The 22,339-nt window shown below is 43.7% G+C and overlaps 1 protein-coding gene across 1 annotated transcript; it reads left to right on the top strand.

The window, feature by feature from the left end:
- Positions 1-8,358: 8,358 nt before the first annotated feature.
- On the top strand, positions 8,359-21,254 carry LOC142302776 (beta-1,3-galactosyltransferase 1-like). The gene is made up of 2 exons (XM_075343887.1): positions 8,359-8,948; positions 20,088-21,254. Exons 1-2 carry the CDS (start codon positions 8,359-8,361, stop codon positions 21,085-21,087), a joined length of 1,590 nt encoding a protein of 529 aa, XP_075200002.1. The 3' UTR covers positions 21,088-21,254.
- Positions 21,255-22,339: the final 1,085 nt, after the last annotated feature.

The following is a 22,339-nucleotide window of genomic DNA, read 5'->3' as shown; positions in this document are numbered from 1 at the left end:
CAAGTAGATAAATATTGAAATGTAACAATTAACACTTCGTATAAAAGCCTTTGTTGGTGATAACAGCATCAAGGAATCTCCTATATGAAAATAGTCGCCTGCATTGCTCAGGTGTGATTTTGGCCCACTCTTCCACACAAACATTTTTCAAATCCTGAAGGTCCAGTGGGCTCCTTCTATGAACTCTGAACTGTAGTTCCTTCCATATATTTTCTATTGGATCCAGCTCCGATGATCGGCTCGGCCATGCTAGCAGCTTTATTTCCTTTCTCTGAAACCAATTGAGAGTTTCGTCGCATGTGTAATTAAGATCATTGTTTTGCCGAAATGTCCACCCTCGTTTCATCTTTATCCTGGTAGATGGCAGCTGATTTTTATCAAGATTGTCTCCATAAATTTGTCCATTTTTTGGGGGGGTGGAAATCTTTGGCATCCAAAGAGTTCAGTTTTGGTCTCATCTGACCAGACTATATTCTCCCAGTATTTTACAGACTTATCTAAATGTTGTGAAGCAAACATTAAACACTCCTGAATATGCTTTTTGTTCAGCAATGGAGTCTTGCGTGTTAAGTGTGCATACAGGAGCGTGCATACAGGAGCGTGCATACAGGAGCGTGCATACAGGAGCGTGCATACAGGGCATGGAGAGCGAATGCATTACTTATTGTTTTCTTTGAAACAATTGTATCTGCTGATTCCAGGTCTTTCTGTAGTTCTCCACAGCTTGTTCTTGGCTCTTGGACAACTCTCCTGATAATTCTTTTTACTCCTGTCTGAAATCTTGCAGTGAGCCCCTAGTCATGGCCAGATTATGGTGAAATGATGTTTTGTAATATAGATGAAATGAGAACAAAACACAGCCACATTTTTTTACAGTCTCTTTTAGGTTATGTGCACACAGTGTATTTTTTTATGTCATTTTTTAACAACTCTGCCCCAAAATCTGTATGCCTATTTTGAAGCCAGAGGATAAAAGAGAAGGGGTTATTGCCGCGCTATTCACCAGGAGAGAGGACAAGAAGATGATCAATGTTCCTTTATTGTAGCTTGTGTCTACGCGTTTCAGGAGCTCTGCTCCCTTCATCAGGACATACAGCACAAAAACAACATAAATATGTTGCAGCAAAGTCTATGAGATTCCTGAAGTGTTGTGCCATATTGCTTTTTTTTCTTGCAAATTTTGTTGTAGAAAAAACCTGCAGTGTGTTAATTGTTGGGGTGTTTTTTTTCCTGTGTTTTTTTTTAGCCCTTCCAGCCATGGACTTCATTAAAAAAAAATGCATGTCACAAAAACGCAACAAAAAATGCGTTTTTGGTGCATTTTTCTGCCAGAAGGTGCAGATTTCATGCAGAAATCTAACCCTAAGGGGTACTTTGCATGCTGCGCCATCGCTAGCCGATTGTAGCGATGCCGAGCGCGATAGTACCCGCCCCCATCGCAGATGCGATATCTTGCGATAGCTGCCGTAGCGAACATTATCGCTACGGCAGCTTCACATGCACTTACCTGCCCTGCGACGTCGCTCTGGCCGGCGACCTTCCTCCTTCCTAAGGGGGCGGGTCGTGCGGCGTCACAGTGACGTCACCTGGAAAGCGGCCAATAGAAGCAGAGGGGCGGAGATGAGCGGCACATAAACATCCCGCCCACCTCCTTCCTTCCTCATTGCAGACGGGACAAAGGTAAGGAGATGTTCCTTGCTCCTGAAGCTTCATACACAGCGATGTGTGCTCCCGCAGGAACGAGGAACAACATCGTACCTGTCGCTGCAGCGAAATTATGGAAATGACCGACACTACACAGATCACCGATTTTCAACGCTTTTGCGATAGTTTATCGGTGCTTCTAGGCTTTACACGTTGCGACATCGTTACCGGTGCCGGATGTGCGTCACTTTCGATTTGACCCTGACGAGATCGCAGTAGCGATGTCGCAACGTGCAAAGTACCCCTTAGCCTACCTTAGACACCGAGACAATACAGCTGGGCTGGAATCTGCAGTCATTGATCAAAGCTGACCTAGATGTTTTAGTGCTCTTTTGTAATAAGGAAACCTTAATTATGAAATTCTCTGAGCGATCTGCATTTCAGGATCTGGTCAGACGTTTCCTTTTAGTTTGGAAAGTTTGCAGTGAAGCAACAAACGGTGACTGAAGCCCAGCGACAATACACGTGTGGTTTACATCTTCATCAGGCACCGCACAACACCTATTAGCATTGACGGCCCTACCGCTGTACGGTGATGATTGATGATGGATATACCCATTATACCCTGATGGAATATGTCTGCACACTTGTAGCCTTCACTGCATTTAGTTTGGATTATTATTTATCTGCAAGAAATATCGAAAGCTAAGCTCCAAGACAAGTCATCAGATGTAAGTAAGAACTCCTGGCATCTAGAAAGACGTAAGAGGGATCTGGCGTCCCCTAATTTTTTTATTTTACTCTATTAACTCATGTTTTACTATTATTATTCTCCATTTAGTACTTTCAGTGCATAGTATTATCCTACTAGGAGATTAGGAAAGAAAGGAATGGGCCCAGCATCAATTCAATAAAATATAAAAAAAAATATTTTTTTTTATTGGTATCCAGTTAAAATAATGTCGGGGAATGAAAAAATTATCTAAAATCAGAAGAGTCCTTAATCATCAACTTATGACTAAGGACTCTTCTGATTTTAGATAATTTTTTCGTCCAAAACGCGTAAAGTTTCACCTGCTATACATATTTTTGTACAGTGAGTTCCCCGACATTATTTTAACTGGATACCAATAAAAAAAAAAAAAAATGTTTTATATTTTATTGAATTGGTGCTGGGCCCATTCCTTTCTTTCCTAATCTCCTGTTACACGCACCGGTATGGACTGACCGGCAGGCCTCGTGCACCTTGGAGGGGAGTATGGACTCTAATAACAGGTGAGCTGGATACACTTTCTGCCTTTCAATAGTATTATCCTACTGCCTGTATTAGAATGTTATAAGGGAAATTAACCCAAATGTAAAACTTTTAATAGAGACAGGAAAACACGGACTAAGCAATATTTTTATGCGAATGGGTACATTAGAGTATATAGACCACTATAAAAAAAAAAAAAAAAAAAGATATTAACAGTGTTGTTTCTACCCTTCTTCTTTAATGGTCACTCATTTCAACAGACTTAGGGGTACTTTACACGCTGCGACATCGCTGCCGATATATCGTCAGGGTCACGTCGTTAGTGACGCACATCCGGCGCCGGTAGCTACATGTAACACAAATGAGCGATGATCAACAAGCGCAAAAATGTGCAAAATCGTTGCTCGTTGACACGTCGTTCATTTCCATAATATCGTTGCTGCTGCAGGTACGATGTTGTTTGTCGTTCCTGCCGCAGCACACATCGCTGTGTGTGACACCACTGGAACGACAAACATCTCCTTACCTCCGTCCACCGGAAAAGGAGGAAGGAAGGAGGTGGGTGGCATGTTCCAGCCGCTCATCTCCTCCCCTCCTTTTCTATTGGGCGGCAGTTCAGTGACGCTACTGTGACGTCGCTGTGACGCTGAACGAACCGCCCCCTTAGAAAGGAGGCGGTTCGCCGGTCACACCGACGCCGCAGAGCAGGTATGTGCTTGTGACGCTGCCGTAGCGATAATGTTCGCTACGGTAGCGATCACCACATATCGGCCGTGCGAGACAGGGGCGGGTGCAATCGCGCTCGACATCACTAGCAAATGCTAGCGATGTCGCAGCGTGTAAAGCCCGCCTTACACTGACGAGCAAAAGGGTAACTATGTTTTGCACTTTTGACTTTCAGGCTCCATATCTCACCATCCTCTGCAGCTTTAAGCATGAGATGACCTTCATTTTATACACAATCATCTTGGCTATCTCACACAGAAATTTGACTTGCAGCTATTTAGCATATGATTAGTTATGCAGATTCTTGTCAGGTCACTGCATTGTTACTGTTTTGCTCCTAAAAGTCTAAATCAAAATTTTAAATTTTTTGTTAGTATCTGATAAATCCACCTTTGGATTTCACACTGCCTGAATCCTTCTGGGCTCTTGATCAGATTCTCCCATGTCTCAATCGAAATCTGCTACCAGGTCTCCTCTACACGTTCCCAGTGTTGGTGTATACTGGTCGGGTCACTTGGGGATGTATACAGCTTTTTCTTCACCTCTACCCATAAGTGTTGGATTGGGTTGAGGTCTGGGGACTGTGGGGACAATCCAGCTCCTCTACTTCCTTTTCATTTAACCATTTCTTCTCCAGTCTCGCTGTATGCGTCAGGTCGTTGCGGGAACACTATGTTGTCCTTTTCATAACCATAGTACTCGAGTGTATGAAGTAATTCATCTTGTAGGATCCTCACATATAGCTCAGCATTGAGACCACCATCGATCCTGGTCAAGTATCCAAAGCCTTTGCCTGTGAAACACCCCCACATCATCAGGCTTCCTCCACCACTGAACTTGACAGCACCTTCAATTTCTCGATCCATTAGCTCATTTTTCCCTTATTTCTTCCAGACCCATTTGCCCCCATCAGAGCCGTCTATTGACTTTCATCTCATTTCTCCAAATCACCTGTTTCCAGTTTTCTACTTTCCACTTTCATATTTCTTTGCAATCTTGAGCCAACACTTCTTATGATAATATTGAAATTGAGGCTTCCTCTCCATTTTTCGGCCACCAGCGATCCCGGTTTCAGTGGTTATTGCATTCATGGTGAACTAGTTACTATTCTGCATGGTGTGAAGGTTCCCCTGTTCTGCGTTTATTTCCTACCCTTTGCTTTACTCCCTTGTACATATATTGTCCCCCTTTTGTGTTTGAGTGCAGTGTGTACGAGGTTTCGTTCTCTCTTGTCCGTGTCTTTTCTGTGGGGTTTTGTTACTGGGTTTCCGGCACGCTCCCAGGGTGGGAAGGAGTAAGATCAGGGCTCAGACAGAAGTCAGGGTCACGCTGGGAGCTCGGACCTCGCTACCATCAAGCCTACCTCCAAGATAAGGGACAGTGCAGGGTCTTAAGTCTGTGGACCAGCTAGGAGCCCCTGTTCTGTCTGTACATACCACATGACAGAAATTAATATTTAACATTTCTATATATCAAAATTATTATTATAGGAGCGTCTACCAACAGAAATTTCAGGGTTCCATTTTTATATTTTCGGTCTCAAAGATCAAATTTGAGATTTAAAAATATTAACCAGTTTATTGTAAGCAAATGTGAACTGTTGTCATTATGTAGGACCATTCCAGACTAATTGAGTTGTTCACAATATCCACATTATGGAAATCGTGAGCCTATTGATCTCTACATATATTTTCTTATTAACTATAACTGATATATATAATAGCCTTACGTGTTAATAAAATCGTGGATAACTGTGAACTTATCAATTAAATTTATCAACATGTTTAGATTTTATTTTATTTATCCTACGCTACAATCAAGTATGCCTCGTATTTCCATTTGGTTATTAATAGCGCAAAAGTTGTGATATGAGGAAATCACCATCCATATTTATCATCTAAGGCCATATATTATATAGATACCGAGTTTCATCTGAAATAAGGCACTGTCTTATATTATTTTTTGCCCCGTAAAATGCGCTTGGACTTATTTTCGGGGTAGTGCTTATTCTCGGGGGAAACACAGTTGTTGGTAAGTTTCCCCCCCCCTAAAAAGAAGACCCCCCCCTTCTCCACGACAAGCATACCAGACACGGTAGCAGTCGAAGATACTAATAATAATAAAGCATATTGTAAACAAATGGCTAATTTAATTGTACACTGAGGGATATACTACATAGAAACCCTCAGGAGGGGTGCCGACTTCAGCTAGAGACATTGTAAACAAAGAGAACAGAAGAACAATGGCACAAAATAAATGTAAAAAAAGTTGATTTTATTAAATATTAATAAAAATATTTCATATCAATGCAAAATTTATTTTTATTTTTACAACAAGTAATGTGAGGAAGGAAGAGGTATATGAGTAGACTAATAGTTAAAAGTCATAGGGAACAAACTTCAGATGACAAAATTCATGCCACCATTCGCATAACCCAGCCAAGGTAATAGAAATTGTATAAACCAGGTAAGTGGTCTAATATGAAGGATAGATCTGAAATCTTGAGGTGTGCCAGCACCAAACACCACTATGGGCCCATGTGGCTGGAATGAGGATAAAAGGAAAACTCTGAATCAATATGATGTACGAAATTAGACCAAAATAGGCGTAAAAAAAACAACAGCGGTCCCTTGTAGTCGTGTGCAGGTATTCAGGTGGGAAGAATAGATGCACCAATGAGAATTAGAAGGAAAAAGGAAAAGAAACACCCAGATACATAAACCTGTATAAAACAGGGAATGCCAAAGGGGAGATGAAAAAATAAAGTGTATAATAAACACTAGTGCATCTATAATTCCACTAGTGCTCGAGAAGAGCAACTAGTCATGGGTCAAAGAGGAGAGGCACGTGAAAGTATCTCACATATGAGTGTTCACATAAAGTTCCCATTGGGAGGGAGGGAGGCACACCAGTTGAGGTCATAAATTAGAAAGTAAGCCCAGATACATAAGCCTGTATAGACAGGGAATGCCAAAGGGTAGATGGTAAGTAAAATATCAAAATATTACACAATGACTACTGGTGTGTCTACTACCCAAACCATAGGGCAAAAATAGTCATGGGAAAGAAGATGAGGAAGGAAAAGATTCTGCAGAAAATTGGATAAAAATAGCAATGATCACTTCAGACTAAAAACACGCATAGAAAACAGTGTATCTATGAACCTGTGAAGTGCTCTAGTCGTGGAGGTAAGAGGTCTGCAGAAAGGGAAAGAATAAACACATTAATGACCAGGGTGGCCAGTGGAGGTCATAGCACCAATGGGTCCGCAGCACTGCCAATAGGGCAAGGATAGTCGTGAGGATGAGAGGGCTGCGCGTTAGATGACAACAACCCCACTGGTCACTGAGGGCAGCAATAAGGAAATGTAGAGAAAAGTAAATAGTGGAGGAGCCGGCGGCAGCGGAAGTAAATAGAAGCACGTGCAAAAATTATTATATACCGCTGTCACAGGCGATCAAAGTGAATGAGATGCCAGAATTACCTGGTGAGTGGGCTGGGTGTGATGGCAGGTGGAAGGCCCCGACGTCCGTTTCGCTAGGCGCTTTTTCGAGGGAATAGTAAATCTGAAGTAACTAATGCTTTATATCAGGTCAGCGCAGGTGAAAACAGTCAAGGGATTATGGAGGCTGGAACTGCGCATGCGCCGGCAGCGGAGGCTAGGGGGCAGAGCAGACAGGAGACCACTTGGTGTAGAGCGCATGCGTGGGAGAGCGGACGTCTCCATGACTCCCGCGCATGCGCTCAAGGTGGGCAACATCAGGCTACGCCTCCCTGCAGTCAGCAAACCGGCAGCCGCGCACAGCCGCAATGGAGGGGAAGTGAAAAGAGTTATGAGATTATGTATGTATGAAAACAAGTGAAGCGATTACAAATGATGACAACAATGATAATAACAACAAATACAATTGTATATGAGTCCAGTCGGATTTCCACATGATCCACCGATGGGGAAGGGGTGAAGATCAGATGATGCCAAAGAGAATAATTGTTTGCAGGGAGAGGGAAGATAGAACCTATGCAGAATCATACACAAAAAAGAGGGAAAATATTAACACCAACAATGCAATAAGAAAAAATAATAAAAATAAAAACACCCGAAAATTAAAAACAGAAACAAGTATGTTCCAAAAATGTGTAGCCCTAAGGTTACAATATTTATAATTTATTCAAATACTGGACAATACAAAAAATGTAGAAGACTCAATACTGCAGTCCCGATGAACAATAACAGAGTTAAAGACATGGAGAAATATGGGAGAGTATAACATATTCCCATATATGTAAATTGGGCAAAAAGGGGAGGACGCGAGCAAGAGGGGAATTTTCACAAAAATGGGGAGAAGCTGTCTCATTTAAACCATGGGGGACCAACGTGTTCAGGGAGACAATCCACTTTGACTCCCGTTGTGCGAGAGTCTTCCGTAGATTGCCGCCCCGAACACCATTGTGGACCACATCAATGCTCTGAACCCTCAGAGACCTTGCATCACAGCCATGATGCCTACGGAAATGGCGGGGGAGGGTCTTTAATAGAGAAACGTCCTCCACAGAGCCAGCAGCATTAATGTCCCTGACGTGCTCCCTGACCCGTACACGTAATTCGCGTGATGTAAGACCAACATAGATCAGGGAGCACAGACAAGAGATCAATTACTCCATTATCAACCACGTCGGCCAACCACGGAAGTCAAATCAGATTTATTGGGACTTTTAACCACGAGTGGGACACGATGAGGGATATCCTGGACAGACATTGGTCGGTCCTTTTTACGGATCCTGTTCTGGTCGATGTTCTGCCCAGGAGGCCCCTCATGATGGCCAGGAGGGCGAGGAACCTGGGAGATCTTCTCGTCAATAGTCATTACATCCCTCCCCGCCCCAATCCATTTGGTTCGGGTGGCCCTCTCCGGGGATGCTTCCCATGTGGCCATTGTGTAGCTTGTCCCAATATCCTCAGAACTACGTCCTTTGCATGTTCAGAGGGAAAGAGAACGTTCTCCATCAACCAGCGCATTACTTGTGCTTCTACACACGTAGTTTACTACGCCACCTGTCCGTGCTCCCTGATCTATGTTGGTCTTACATCACGCGAATTACGTGTACGGGTCAGGGAGCACGTCAGGGACATTAATGCTGCTGGCTCTGTGGAGGACGTTTCTCTATTAAAGACCCTCCCCCGCCATTTCCGTAGGCATCATGGCTGTGATGCAAGGTCTCTGAGGGTTCGGAGCATTGATGTGGTCCACGGTGATGTTCGGGGAGGCAATCTACGGAAGACTCTCGCAAAACGGGAGTCAAAGTGGATTGTCTCCCTGAACACGTTGGTCCCCCATGGTTTAAATGAGACAATTAGCTTCTCCCCATTTTTGTGAAAATTCCCCTCTTGCTCGCGTCCTCTCCTTTTTGCCCAATTTACATATATGGGAATATGTTATACTCTCCCATATTTCTCCATGTCTTTAACTCTGTTATTGTACATCGGGACTGCAGTATTGAGTCTTCTACATTTTTTGTATTGTCCAGTATTTTGAATAAATTATAAATATTGTAACCTTAGGGCTACACATTTTTGGAACATACTTGTTTCTGTTTTTAATTTTCGGGTGTTTTTATTTTTATTATTTTTTCTTATTGCATTGTTGGTGTTAATATTTTCCCTCTTTTTTGTGTATGATTCTGCATAGGTTCTATCTTCCCTCTCCCTGCAAACAATTATTCAATTATTCTCTTTGGCATCATCTGATCTTCACCCCTTCCCCATCGGTGGATCATGTGGAAATCCGACTGGACTCATATACAATTGTATTTGTTGTATTATCAATGTTGTCATCATTTGTAATCGCTTCACTTGTTTTCATACATACACAATCTCATAACTCTTTCCACTTCCCCTCCATTGCGGCTATGCGCGGCTGCCGGTTTGCTGACTGCAGGGAGGCGTAGCCTGATGTTGCCCACCTTGAGCGCATGCGCGGGAGTCATGGAGACGTCCGCTCTCCCACGCATGCGCTCTACACCAAGTGGTCTCCTGTCTGCTCTGCCCCCTAGCCTCCGCTGCCGGCACATGCGCAGTTCCAGCCTCCATAATCCCTTGACTGTTTTCACCTGCGCTGACCCGATATAAAGCATTAGTTACTTCAGATTTACTATTCCCTCAAAAAAGCGCCTAGCGAAACGGACGTCGGGGCCTTCCACCTGCCATCACACCCAGCCCACTCACCAGGTAATTCTGGCCTCTCATTCACTTTGATCGCCTGTGACAGCGGTATATAATAATTTTTGCACGTGCTTCTATTTACTTCCGCTGCCGCCAGCTCCTCCACTATTTACTTTTCTCTACATTTCCTTATTGCTGCCCTCAGTGACCAGTGGGGTTGTTGTCATCTAACGCGCAGCCCTCTCATCCTCACGACTATCCTTGCCCTATTGGCAGTGCTGCGGACCCATTGGTGCTATGACCTCCACTGGCCACCCTGGTCATTAATGTGTTTATTCTTTCCCTTTCTGCAGACCTCTTACCTCCACGACTAGAGCACTTCACAGGTTCATAGATACACTGTTTTCTATGCGTGTTTTTAGTCTGAAGTGATCATTGCTATTTTTATCCAATTTTCTGCAGAATCTTTTCCTTCCTCATCTTCTTTCCCATGACTATTTTTGCCCTATGGTTTGGGTAGTAGACACACCAGTAGTCATTGTCTAATATTTTGATATTTTACTTACCATCTACTCTTTGGCATTCCCTGTCTATACAGGCTTATGTATCTGGGCTTACTTTCTAATTTATGACCTCAACTGGTGTGCCTCCCTCCCTCCCAATGGGAACTTTATGTGAACACTCATATGTGAGATACTTTCACGTGCCTCTCCTCTTTGACCCATGACTAGTTGCTCTTCTCGAGCACTAGTGGAATTATAGATGCACTAGTGTTTATTATACACTTTATTTTTTCATCTCCCCTTTGGCATTCCCTGTTTTATACAGGTTTATGTATCTGGGTGTTTCTTTTCCTTTTTCCTTCTAATTCTCATTGGTGCATCTATTCTTCCCACCTGAATACCTGCACACGACTACAAGGGACCGCTGTTGTTTTTACGCCTATTTTGGTCTAATTTCGTACATCGTATTGATTCAGAGTTTTCCTTTTATCCTCATTCCAGCCACATGGGCCCATAGTGGTGTTTGGTGCTGGCACACCTCAAGATTTCAGATCTATCCTTCATATTAGACCACTTACCTGGTTTATACAATTTCTATTACCTTGGCTGGGTTATGCGAATGGTGGCATGAATTTTGTCATCTCAAGTTTGTTCCCTATGACTTTTAACTATTAGTCTACTCATATACCTCTTCCTTCCTCACACTACTTGTTGTAAAAACAAAAATAAATTTTGCATTGATATGAAATATTTTTATTAATATTTAATAAAATCAACTTTTTTACATTTATTTTGTGCCATTGTTCTTCTGTTCTCTTTGTTTATTATAAAAATAATAATAAAAAAGAAAAGGTGTTAAAGGGGTAGGTAGGGGTGCAGTTTGCAACAGCCATGGTCATGCCATGCAACAGCCTCCTCACCTCAGCTGTGTCTATGAGTGCTTAACACCTTGCACTTCTGTATCTTGCTCAGTGGTGGTTGGTTTCAGCCTCCTCACCTCGGCCGATTCTCTAAGCACTCAGCATCTTGTACTTCTGGGCTGCCAGGGAGGTTGCAGTTCTGGAATATGGCAGCACTGGAGGATAATAAGCTTCCGGTTGCTTCACGTTTGATGCTTCTCAAATCTTTGGCAATTAATTTGCATTTTTTTTTGTGCAGTTGGTAGGGTTTAGCCTCCTCACCTTTGCTTTGGACACTCCCTGGAACTTGGTACACAAGTACTTAACAGTAGCGATGAACCACCCCCCTAGTGTTCGAGTTCGGTTCTTCGAATGGCGGGTGTGTTCGTCGAACATTTGACGAACACCTTCGAACCCCATTGAAAACAATGGCAGGCAAACACATTATACATATACACATACAGTTAATAATAAACATTGCCATTATACTTACAGGTCCCGCGACGCCTCCTGCAGACTCTGTCTCCCGCTGCTTCTCCTTCCGATCATCGCTGTGTCCTGCCGGTAACCAGCACTGATCATAGGACCTTTCCGTGATGTCATAGCATGTGACCAGTCACGTGTGTATTATCTCATTGGCTGCAGACTGGTCACATGGCTATGACGTCATGCTAGGGCCTGTCAGTGCACGTCGCCAGTATGCGGTCCTCGCCCGAGCATCTCCGTACTCAGTATACTCAGTGAGTACCGGTGAGATACTCGGGCACATGCTTGGCTCCCCGTTCCTGCATATCGGTGCTCTTTACAGAGTCAGCCCACATGCAGAGATTGGATGCCACAGCCGGTGAATAGCGGCACCGGGAATCAGGTGATCGGAGATCACCGTTGCTATAGTAACCCGCCTGTCAGGTTACTATTGCAACGGTGGCAGCGGTGACGTCACCGCTCGCCAACCCAAAGCCTTTGCTCACTCATTGAGTGATTAGACTGCACGGGAAGCAGCGTCCTTCCTCCCATGCAGTGCTGTCTGATGTAGCAGAGCTGCATGGGTTGAAGGAGAAAGAAGACAGAAGACCAGGATCGTGGAGGGGTGAGAGAGAGTAATAAACATGGAGTCTCTAAGTGTGTCTGTGTCTTTTTTTTAACCCTTTATTGGAGATTCTTAATGGCCGGGTCAAACTTGCCTGACATTAAGAATCTCTGGCTTAATACTAGCCAGTAAAACAAAGCTAGTATTAACCCTTTATTACCCAGCGAGCCACCCGGCATCAGGGCCGCTGGAAGAGTTGGATACAGCGCCAGAAGATGGTGCTTCTATGAAAGCGCCATTTTCTGGGACGGCTGTGGACTGCAATTCACAGCGGAGGGGCCCAGAAAGCTTGGGCCAACCTGTGATGCAATCCCCAGCTGCCTAGTGGTACCTGGCTGGACACAAAAATGGGGCGAAGCCCATGTCCTTTTTTTTTTTTTTTTTTAATTATTTCATGAAATTAATGAAATAATTAAAAAAAGGGCTTCCCTATATTTTTAGTTCTCAGCCGGGTACAAATAGGCAGCTGGGGGTTGGGGGCACCATACCTGCCTGCTGTACCTGGCTAGCATACAAAAATATGGCGAAGCCCACGTAATTTTTTTTTTTTTTTTTTTTAGTTTTTTGGCAAAAAGCTTAAAAAAAAATGTCTCCCTGGATTTTCCATTGCCAGTGAAGGTAATACCAAGCAGTGGGGGTTAGCAGCAGTAGCTGCTTGGATTACCCTTAGCTACCAATACAAAAAATGCAGCGGGAGCTCACGGTTTTTTTTTTTAATTATTTATTTAAATAACTAAAAAAAAATGGGCTTCCCTATATTTTGATTGCCTGTCATCACAGTACTGTAAAAATAAATCATTAAAAAAAAATCACGTAGCGCTCAGCTGTATTTTTGATTCTCAGCGCAGATAAAGCAGACAGCTACGGGTTGCCACCCCCATCTGCCTGGCGATACCTTGGCTGGCAATAAAAATACAGGGAAGCCCATTAATTTTTTTATTTAAAATAATAGTTAAAAAAAAATGCGTGGGCTCCCGCAGTATTTTGATCGCCAGTCAGGTAAAGCCAGGCAGCTGGGGACTGGGATTCTCAGCAGCCCACAGCCACCCCTGGAAATGGTGCATTGTTTCTTAGCGCCATTTCCAGGCACTTTATCCGACTCGTCCAGCGGCCATGATGGCGGTGGCTCGCTGGGTAATAAAGTGGTTAATACCAGCTTTGTATTCTCAGATGGTACTAAGCCCGAAATTCATGGTGTCACGCCAAAATACGTATACATGGCCGCCATGAATTTCTAGTAAAGATAAAAAACAAAACAACACACAGAAAAATATTTTTATTAGAAACTAGCTGTACTACCCGGCTTCGCCCGGGTTAATAAGGGTTAATAACTGCTGCACGGGATAGTAACTGTCTCTCTGTTTCCCCCTCTGTATATCTCTCTCGGTTTCTCTCTCTATCTCTTTGTCTGTTTGTCTCTGTCTCTTTCTCCGTCTGTCTCAATCTCTTTCCCTGTCTGTCACTTTCCCTGTCTGTCTCTTTCCCTCTGTTTCCCTGTGTCTGTCTGTTTGCCTGTGTCTGTCTGTTTCCCTGTGTCTGTCTGTTTCTCTTTGTGTCTGTCTGTTTCTCTTTGTGTCTGTCTGTGTCTCTTTGTGTCTGTCTCTGTCTCTTTGTGTCTGTCTGTGTCTCTTTGTGTCTGTCTGTGTCTCTTTGTGTCTGTCTGTGTCTCTTTCCCTGGCTGCATTGTGACACACCAACATTCCATATAAGGGCGTGGCTGCGCATTCTTCTGAAGTTCTGGCTGCACTGTGGCTCCCAGCTCCATTCGCTTTAATGGAGGCAGATTTTTTTGTGAATAACTGTAAAGAGCGAGGTTAAAATTTCCCCTCAAAACATAGCCTATGACGCTCTCGGGTTCCAGAAGTGTGAGTGTGCAAAAGTTTGTGGCTGTAGCTGTGACGGTGCATTTGCCAATCCCGGACATACATACACATACAAACATTCAGCTTTATATATTAGATAAAACACAACACAATTAGTGACTCCATCTTTATTGAACTAAAGAACCCCCCCTCTGCTGTAGTCCTGGGTTGAGGGTCCCGCGATGTCCAATCCGGATCCAATATCATCTGATCGGTTTGCTGAACGGCAAAGTGATTAGATGATGTGTCAGGTGTTCAAGGGCCTGCATCACATGACACATCAGCTGATGGTATAAAAGCCGTTTATACAATCAGCTGATGCATCAGTAGAAAAAAAAAAATACACACTTCTGTGCAGACTCCCATCCGATCGCTGCAGGACCAGCGGTAATCAGCTAATGCGGTCACCTGACAGCATCAGCTGATAGTTTAAGCTGGCCGGGTGGTAAAGAGCCGGCCTCACCACTGGAGCTGATATGATCAGCTGATGCTGTCAGGTGACCGTATCAGCTGATCACCGCCAGGACCTGCTGAAATCGGACGTGTCCCGGGAGTCTGCAGACAGGTGAATATGATATTTTTTTTTCTACTGTTCACTTTTGATTTTGCAGTTGCTTCCACCTCCTGTCTGGACATGGCGCCGGACGGGAGGTAGAAGCAGGGGTGGCGGTACCGGGATGATCCACTCTTCTGTGTTTACCAACACAAGGAATCCTCTTCCTGTACACGTGATTGTACTACCCACCCCTTGCGTTTATAGCTGCGTTTATAGTCATAGAAACGCTTAGTTTAAGTTCACACACTGTGTTTTTTTGACGCTGTGTTTTTGTGCGTTTTTTCCCACAAAAAATGCACAAAAACGCAGCATCATAAAAAATGCATCAAAAAATGCGTTTTTTGCGTTTTTGGCTGTGTTTTTATGCGTTTTTAAAGATTGTTGAAAAAAAAACGACTGATGTAATTTCCTTATTCAATATGTTCTTCATTCTCCACTAGTGTATGCAGGAGAGCAGACAGCTGCAGAACTACAAAGCTCAGCATGCTCTATCCAGGACTGTATGCTGGAGGGAGAGGCAGGGGGAGCAGAACTACAAGGCTCAGCATACTTCATCCACTAGTGTATGCAGGAGAGCAGACAGCAGCTGCAGAACTACAAGGCTCACCATGCTGCATCCAGGACTGTATGCTGGAGGGAGAGATAGGGGGAGAAGAACTATAAGGCTCAGCATTCTCCATTCACTAATGTATGCAGGAGAGCAGACAGCAGCTGCAGAACTACAAGGCTCAGCATACTCCATCCAGGACTGTATGCAGGAGCTTTTTGCCCCCCAAAAAATGACGTGGGCTTCACCATATTTTTGTATGCTAGCCAGGTACAGCAGGCAGCTACGAGCTGCCCCCAATCCCCAGCTGCCTATTTGTACCCGGCTGGGAACTAAAAATATAGGGAAGCCCTTTTTTTTTTTCTTTCTTGAATTTCATGAAATAATGTTAAAAAAATGACGTAAGCTTTGCCCAATTTTTGTGTCCAGCCAGGTACAACTAGGCATCTGGGAATTGGAATCCGCAGCGCAGGGTACCCAAGCTTTCTGGGCACCCCCCCCTGCGAATTGCAGTCCGCTTTCATAGAAGTGCCATCTTCTGGCGCTGTATCCAACTCTTCCAGCTGCCCTGGTGACGGATGGCTCGCTGGGAAATAATGGGGTTAGGGCTAGCTGTATATTATCAACTGGCTCTAAGCCCGAAATTCATGGTTTCACGCCAATATTAGACATGGCCACCATGAATTTCTAGTACAGATAAAAAAAAACACAACACACAGAAAATTATTTTATTAGAAATAAAACACAACACAATTAGTGACTTCATCTTTATTGAAATAAAGACCCCTCCCCTCCGCAGTAATCCTGGGTCAGGGTCCCGTGCTGTCCAATCCGGATCCAATATCATTTGATCGGTATTCTGGAAGGCATACCGATCAGATGATGTGTCAGGTTCAAGGGCCTGAATCACATGACACATCAGCTGATTGTATAAATGGCTTTTATACAATCAGCTGATGCATCAGTGCAAAAAAAAAAAAAAAAAACTACACACGTCTGTGCAGACTCCCGTCCGATCGCTGCAGGACCCGGCGGCAATCAGCTGATGAAGTCTCCTGATGGCATCAGCTGATAGTTTAGCCGGCCGGACGGTAAAAAGCCGCCCTCACCTTGAGACTTATACTGTCAGCTGATTCCATCAGGTGACCACATCAGCTGATCATCGCCAGGTCCTGCAGCCATCGGACATGTCCAGGGAGTCTGCACACAGCCAGAGCTGGGGGTGGCGGTAACGGGAAGAGGAGCTGGGAGCGGACATGGCACCGAGAGTCTGCAGACAGGTGAATATGATATTTTTTTTTCTACTGTTCACTTTTGATTTTGCAGCTGCTTCCACCTCCCATCCGTACATGGCGACGCACGGGAGCAGACATAGCGCCAGACGGGAGGTGGAAGCAGGGGTGGCGGATCCATTCTTCTGTGTTTACCAACACAAGGAATCCTCTTCCTGTACACATGATTGTACTACCCACCCTTTGCGTTTATAGCTGTGTTTATAGTCATAGCTGAGTAAGTTGTGATTCGTCCTAACTTCTTGGGGTAGAGCGTTCCAGAGGTTTTGTGCAGCTCGGAAGAAGTCTTGGATTCGGGAGTGGGAGGTTCGAATTAGTGTGGATGTTAGTCGAAAGTCCTTTCCTTCCGCATTGCCGGCGGGCCGCAGGTAAGCTGCAGTTCGTCGTTCCCGAGGTGTCACACGTAGCGATGTGTGCTGCCTCGAGAACGACGAACAACCTGCATGCTCAACAATCAACGATTTTTTAAAAAGGAACGACGTGTCAACGATGGATGATAAGGTGAGTATTTTCCATCGTTAACGGTCGTTCCTTGCTGTCACACGCAACGTCGTCGCTAACGATGCCGGATGTGCGTCGCGGAATCCGTGACCCCGGCGATATATCGTTAGATACGTTGCTGCATGTGCCGGTGCCTTTAGTTCAGGTCAAAGACCTGCTGATAAAAAGTATATTGTGATCCGTTTTGAGACCATGAAACAAAAAATTGGGAATGCATCCTTTGAATGTGGTTACCAGGATGTGAAGCATCAAATACGTAAGTGAAACAAAATGTAAAACACATCATAGTCACCCAGCCCTAAACTGTCCACGCCATCATGACATCAATGAAGCATCTAAAACTTTTAATTTAGACGAATCTTAAAAGGGTAGTCTTAAGTTGTCTCTTGAGCAGCACACAGCTTTCCAGTCTCATCACTTCCCGGTTTCTGGTAAGGCGGGCTCTCCTCGAGTGAAATCTCTGCTGAATAAAACTAAAGTATTAGTAGAACTAGAAAGATCAGCACAAGTTTTGCTATTAGGTCGGTTTCAGACGTCTTGTTTAATCAGGTACCAGTCACTCGCATGGTTATGGTCACACGTTTGTCATGCGAGAGTCACGCGTGTGTCACACATGTGACATCCGTGTTTGCATACGTGTGACAGGTACCGGAGAAAACACGGGTCTGTGAAATAAAAAGATTTTCCAAATTTACCTGCTTTCTTTGGCTCTGCTGCCTCCTACTAAAAACCGTCGCTCATTATATTCATCGATTATTCACTGCACTCAGGACCTGGAAGCCGGAGCAGCGCGGGTACAGCACCGCCGAGGACAGCACCACGGGGACAGGTGAGTATTCTGCAAGCACAGTGACATTCAGGAGGTCATCGGCGTTCCCAATGAACTCTGATGACATCCTGATGACCCCTGTGACACCTGCGCTACAGTTTTACGGGTTCATCAGAGTTCATTGGGAACTGTGATAAGTCCCCGATGCTGTCCCTGCGATGATACGGCTTCCAGGTTCTCACTACACACACACACACGTATACACTGAGCACATATACACACATATGTATACGCACATAGCAGACACACATGGATACACCAAGCACATACATTATGCACATGCATGTATACACTGAACACACACACACACACACGCACACACTCTGCTGTATACTCACCCAGCGCTGCTGTCCCCAGCACTAAAGTCCCCGCAATGCTCCGGCTTCCATCTCCACAGGACACTGAATATTCAGTGAGTATAATGAGCGGGGGTCAGCAGCGGGAGGCAGCAGAGCCGGAGACAGCATCGATGGAGAAAGGTAAATATAGAAAATCTTTTTATTAAAAAGACCCATGTTTTCTCCGGTACATGTCACACTGATGTCACACGGATCACATCAGTATGCAATCCGTGTGACACCCGTGATGCCGGAAAAAAAAAAAAACATGCCTGCGTGTGTGCATGCGGGGTCATGAGAGGTCACACGGTCCGTGTGAAACCACGGACGTGTGAGTAACAGCAAATAATAGCATGGGTACGTGTGTGTATCCGTGTTAAAAACGGATGTCACACGTACCTAAAACACGGACGTCTGAAACCAGCCTTACACATTCAGCCATCAGTGGGGTTTTTTCTGAAGTCTACACTGTTATCACTGTGTACATATATACATAGAAATAACAGGGCATTTAAAAAAACAGAAGCCTTGATTAGGAGGCCTGATGTAAAAGCTCCTGTCCTGATTTATAACTGCATTTCTTCTGACGATGAGGGGGAACAGTTGGGAAGGGATGTGAGCAGCTAACTGCTGTACTCAATAGGCTGGAGAGCTAACGGGGATGTTAAGAGTTAAACCCCTCTCCTACAATGTAACTACTGCGCAATCTAAGCCAGAGACTAGAGACCAGGCTCTATAGAAACAAGCTGTACACTATAAAAGATAAAAGTTCTCAATTTGAAAAAGCAAATCAACTGCCAACATGCTTATTTGCATGCTAATTAAAGCAATTTAAAGCACCACTCCAGCATTTTTCTTTTCTGTACACTAAGGAAGATAAAAGCTATCATGAACAATGACAGCAGATTGAAATAGCAAGTCAATTGTAAACTTGCTTATTTTTATGCTAATTAAAGCAATTTAAAGTACCAGTCCACTGGGGGTTTTTTTCAGCACTGGAGTAGCGCTTTAAATTTAGGCCCCCTGCCCCGTCACATACTCACCTTCCGGCATCTCACCTTTTAACGACATTGCTCCAGTTCCACGGTGCCAACTTGCGACAGTATCTTCTGACTGGCTGGAAGTCAGAAGTTATGTCACAAGCAGACATAAGCGAACCCGAGGTTTGGTGTTTGTAGCAAACACAGAGTTTACAAAAAAAAAACAGAGTTTGCTTTTGGAGTTGGGGCGCTTAACGTATGACAATTACTCGTGCGAGAATCGCTGTACTCGGGTACGCTCGGTGCTCTACCTAGTGCGAGCCACTTTTAGTCTTTGAACGGCTCACACTAGGGGGGTGATCAAACAGCGTGATCAAACGTAGTGTGCACAAAAAAATAAAACAACAAAAAAGGAAAAACTCTACCCACCCTCCCTCGAAAATGTTTATGGCTGAGTGTATGTGAGCAGAGACCCAAACCAAACTTTATCTAAAGTCTGTCTGAACCCGCCGAACTGAACTACCAAGGGATTCATAGGCAGTATTATATGAAGGTGCTTTTTTGGGGTATATGCAGGCCACTGAACCCCTCCGGTTAGGACTTCCTGGTCCATGGGGTGAAACATACATCTCACAGTATGTAGAAGAATGTGTTTTTCCCAATGATAGTCGGATGATACCTCATATTATGTTATTCTAGTATGACTACTACAGGCTTCAGGCTGGAACAGAGTTCTTTGTCGGCCCATTATTGAGAAGCAGCGCCAATCCAGATATATCTTTCTAGAATTATGTGATATACTAAAGTTGGATGTCCTAGTTGGTTGAGGATGAGAACTTTGAGATGATAAACAATTTCTCATTTTTGGAGATATAACTAATTAATCTACCCATTGTTCTTCGCAGGAAACGACTAAAATCACTCATTCCTCATGTCTGCTTCTTTTCTGTTATATTGGTTATATTCATTCTGGTATATACAAGTGACTGGAGGACTGAAGACGAAAAGATCTACTCCCGGGTTCCTCAGAGAGCCATCACTCCCTTTTACCCATATTTCATAGAAGAAAATGAAAAATGTAAAGAGGGGGCACCATTTTTAGTTTTGCTCATTCCTTCGGCTCCTCAGGAGTTCCACACCAGAAACGTCTTGAGAAACACCTGGGCCAATGAGTCTTTGGTCAATGGTGTTCATATCATTAGGCTTTTCCTCTTGGGAAGGTCAAAGAGTAACGATGAGAAAGTTATCCAAGAGAGTGCCCATTTTCATGACATCATAATGCAAGACTTCTTGGACTCTTACTACAACTTGACAATCAAGACTTTGATGGGAATAGAGTGGGTCAGTCGTTTGTGTCCAAAAGTAAAGTACATCATGAAAATCGACTCCGATATGTTTTTCAACCCTTGGTTACTGGTTGAGAGAATCTTACAGCCTCAAAGACCACCTAAGAAAAACTTCTTTACGGGGATGATTACGCTGAATGGTTTACCGTTCAGAGAAAAGGACAGTAAATGGTACATGTCCACCAAAACTTACTCCAAAATGTTTTACCCTCCCTTTTGCACCGGAACAGGATATGTTTTTTCTGGGGACATGGCAAAGAAGATATACCTGGCAGCCACAAGCATGCAGATGTTCCCATTTGAAGATGTTTTCGTAGGAATGTGTTTAGAAAAGTTGGGAGTCAAAATCTTTGAACTTTCAGAAAATTGGTTTAGAAGAGATAGGGTTCCTTATGACAGGTGTAAGTTCACGAGGCTAGTCACCATGCACCACTTTACACCTGAGGAACTTTTGAAGATTTGGCCCGATTTCTCCGTAGCAGTGAAGACTTGTAATAAGAACGGACTTGATAATGAAATCAAACATTGGGCATCAGTCGTCTTTCCACCACTGTTTTAACTGTTTATTCAGCCTTTTCCATAGCTATATATTATCAAATCAGTCCAAAAGAAAAATGTTTCACAAGAACCTTTTGCGTTTCTTTTATAAGTGATATATTTATTTACCATGATTTTATCTCCAAGGAAATATTAGCTCTACACTCCATATAAAAGTACACAGATATACAAGTGCATCTCAATAAATTATATTATCAAAAGTTGATTTATTTCAGCAATTCAATACAAAAAGGGAAACGCATATATTATATAGAGTCATTACACACAGCGGGATCTATTTGTATATATTATATAGAGTCATTACACACAGAGGGATCTATTCCTATATATTATACTAGCAGTACTACCTGGCTTCGCCCGGGTTAATAACTGCTGTTAACAAAATAGAATGTATTAGCAAAAATGTATTCTGCACACAAAAACTACAAAACAAATAGATAGAAATGTAATTACTAAAAGGCAAAAACTAAGCTAATAGAAGCATTTCACAACATATATTTCAACACCACAGATATTCCACATTGATTTAACTAAATTGGCCAAGTAATGTGCTCCGTCTGTCTCTTTCCAGATCTGTCTCTTTCCCCATCTGTCTCTTTCCCCGTCTGTCTCTGTCTGTCTCTTTCCCTGTCTGCCTCTTTCCTCATCTGCCTCTTTCCTCGTCTGCCTCTTTCCTCGTCTGCCTCTTTCCTCGTCTCTTTCGTTGTCTGTCTCTATCTCTCTGTCTTTCCAGGTCTGTCTCTTTCCCAGGTCTCTCTCTTTCCCCGTCTGTCTCCCCGCCTCTTTGTCTGTGTCTTTTCCTGTCTGTCTCTTTTCCTGTCTGCCTGTCTTTGTCTGTCTCTATTTCTCTGTCTATTTCCCCATCTGTCTCTATCAAGGTCTGTGTCTTTCCCCATCTATCTTTGTATGTCTCTCTGCCTGTCTCCTCCTTCCCTGTCTGCCTGTCTCTGTCCCTGTCTGCATGTCTGTCTGTCTCTTTCCCTATCTGTCTCTCTTTTTCACCGTCTGTCTCTGTCTGTCTCTTTCACCGTTTGTCTCTGTCTCTTTCCCTGTCTGTTTCTATCTCTCTCTCTTTCCCTGTCTGTCTCTCTCTATTCGTCTCCCCACCGACATCTTATTACTTCACATATAAGCTTCTTATACTATGAATGTCTTTTGTTCCTATAGCAACCACTCACAGCTCCTACTAATAACCTGTAGTTCCAGGCTCCATTTACTTTAATGAAGGCATGTTTTTTGGCGAGTAACTGTAA

This window comes from Anomaloglossus baeobatrachus, chromosome 4, assembly GCF_048569485.1.
Source record: "Anomaloglossus baeobatrachus isolate aAnoBae1 chromosome 4, aAnoBae1.hap1, whole genome shotgun sequence".
Classification (NCBI taxonomy): domain Eukaryota; kingdom Metazoa; phylum Chordata; class Amphibia; order Anura; family Aromobatidae; genus Anomaloglossus; species Anomaloglossus baeobatrachus.
The sequence above is the reverse complement of the archived record's forward strand: the minus strand, read 5'-3'. Positions and strand labels throughout refer to the sequence as shown.

What these genes read in the sequence shown, in the direction of transcription:
- LOC142302776 (XM_075343887.1), top strand. Translation starts at nt 8,359, where the DNA reads ATGAGGGATATCCTGGACAGACATTGGTCGGTCCTTTTTACGGATCCT. An exon ending in TGGATTGTCTCCCTGAACAC is followed by an intron (nt 8,949 to 20,087) that starts GTTGGTCCCCCA and finishes TGTTCTTCGCAG; the next exon opens with GAAACGACTAAAATCACTCA.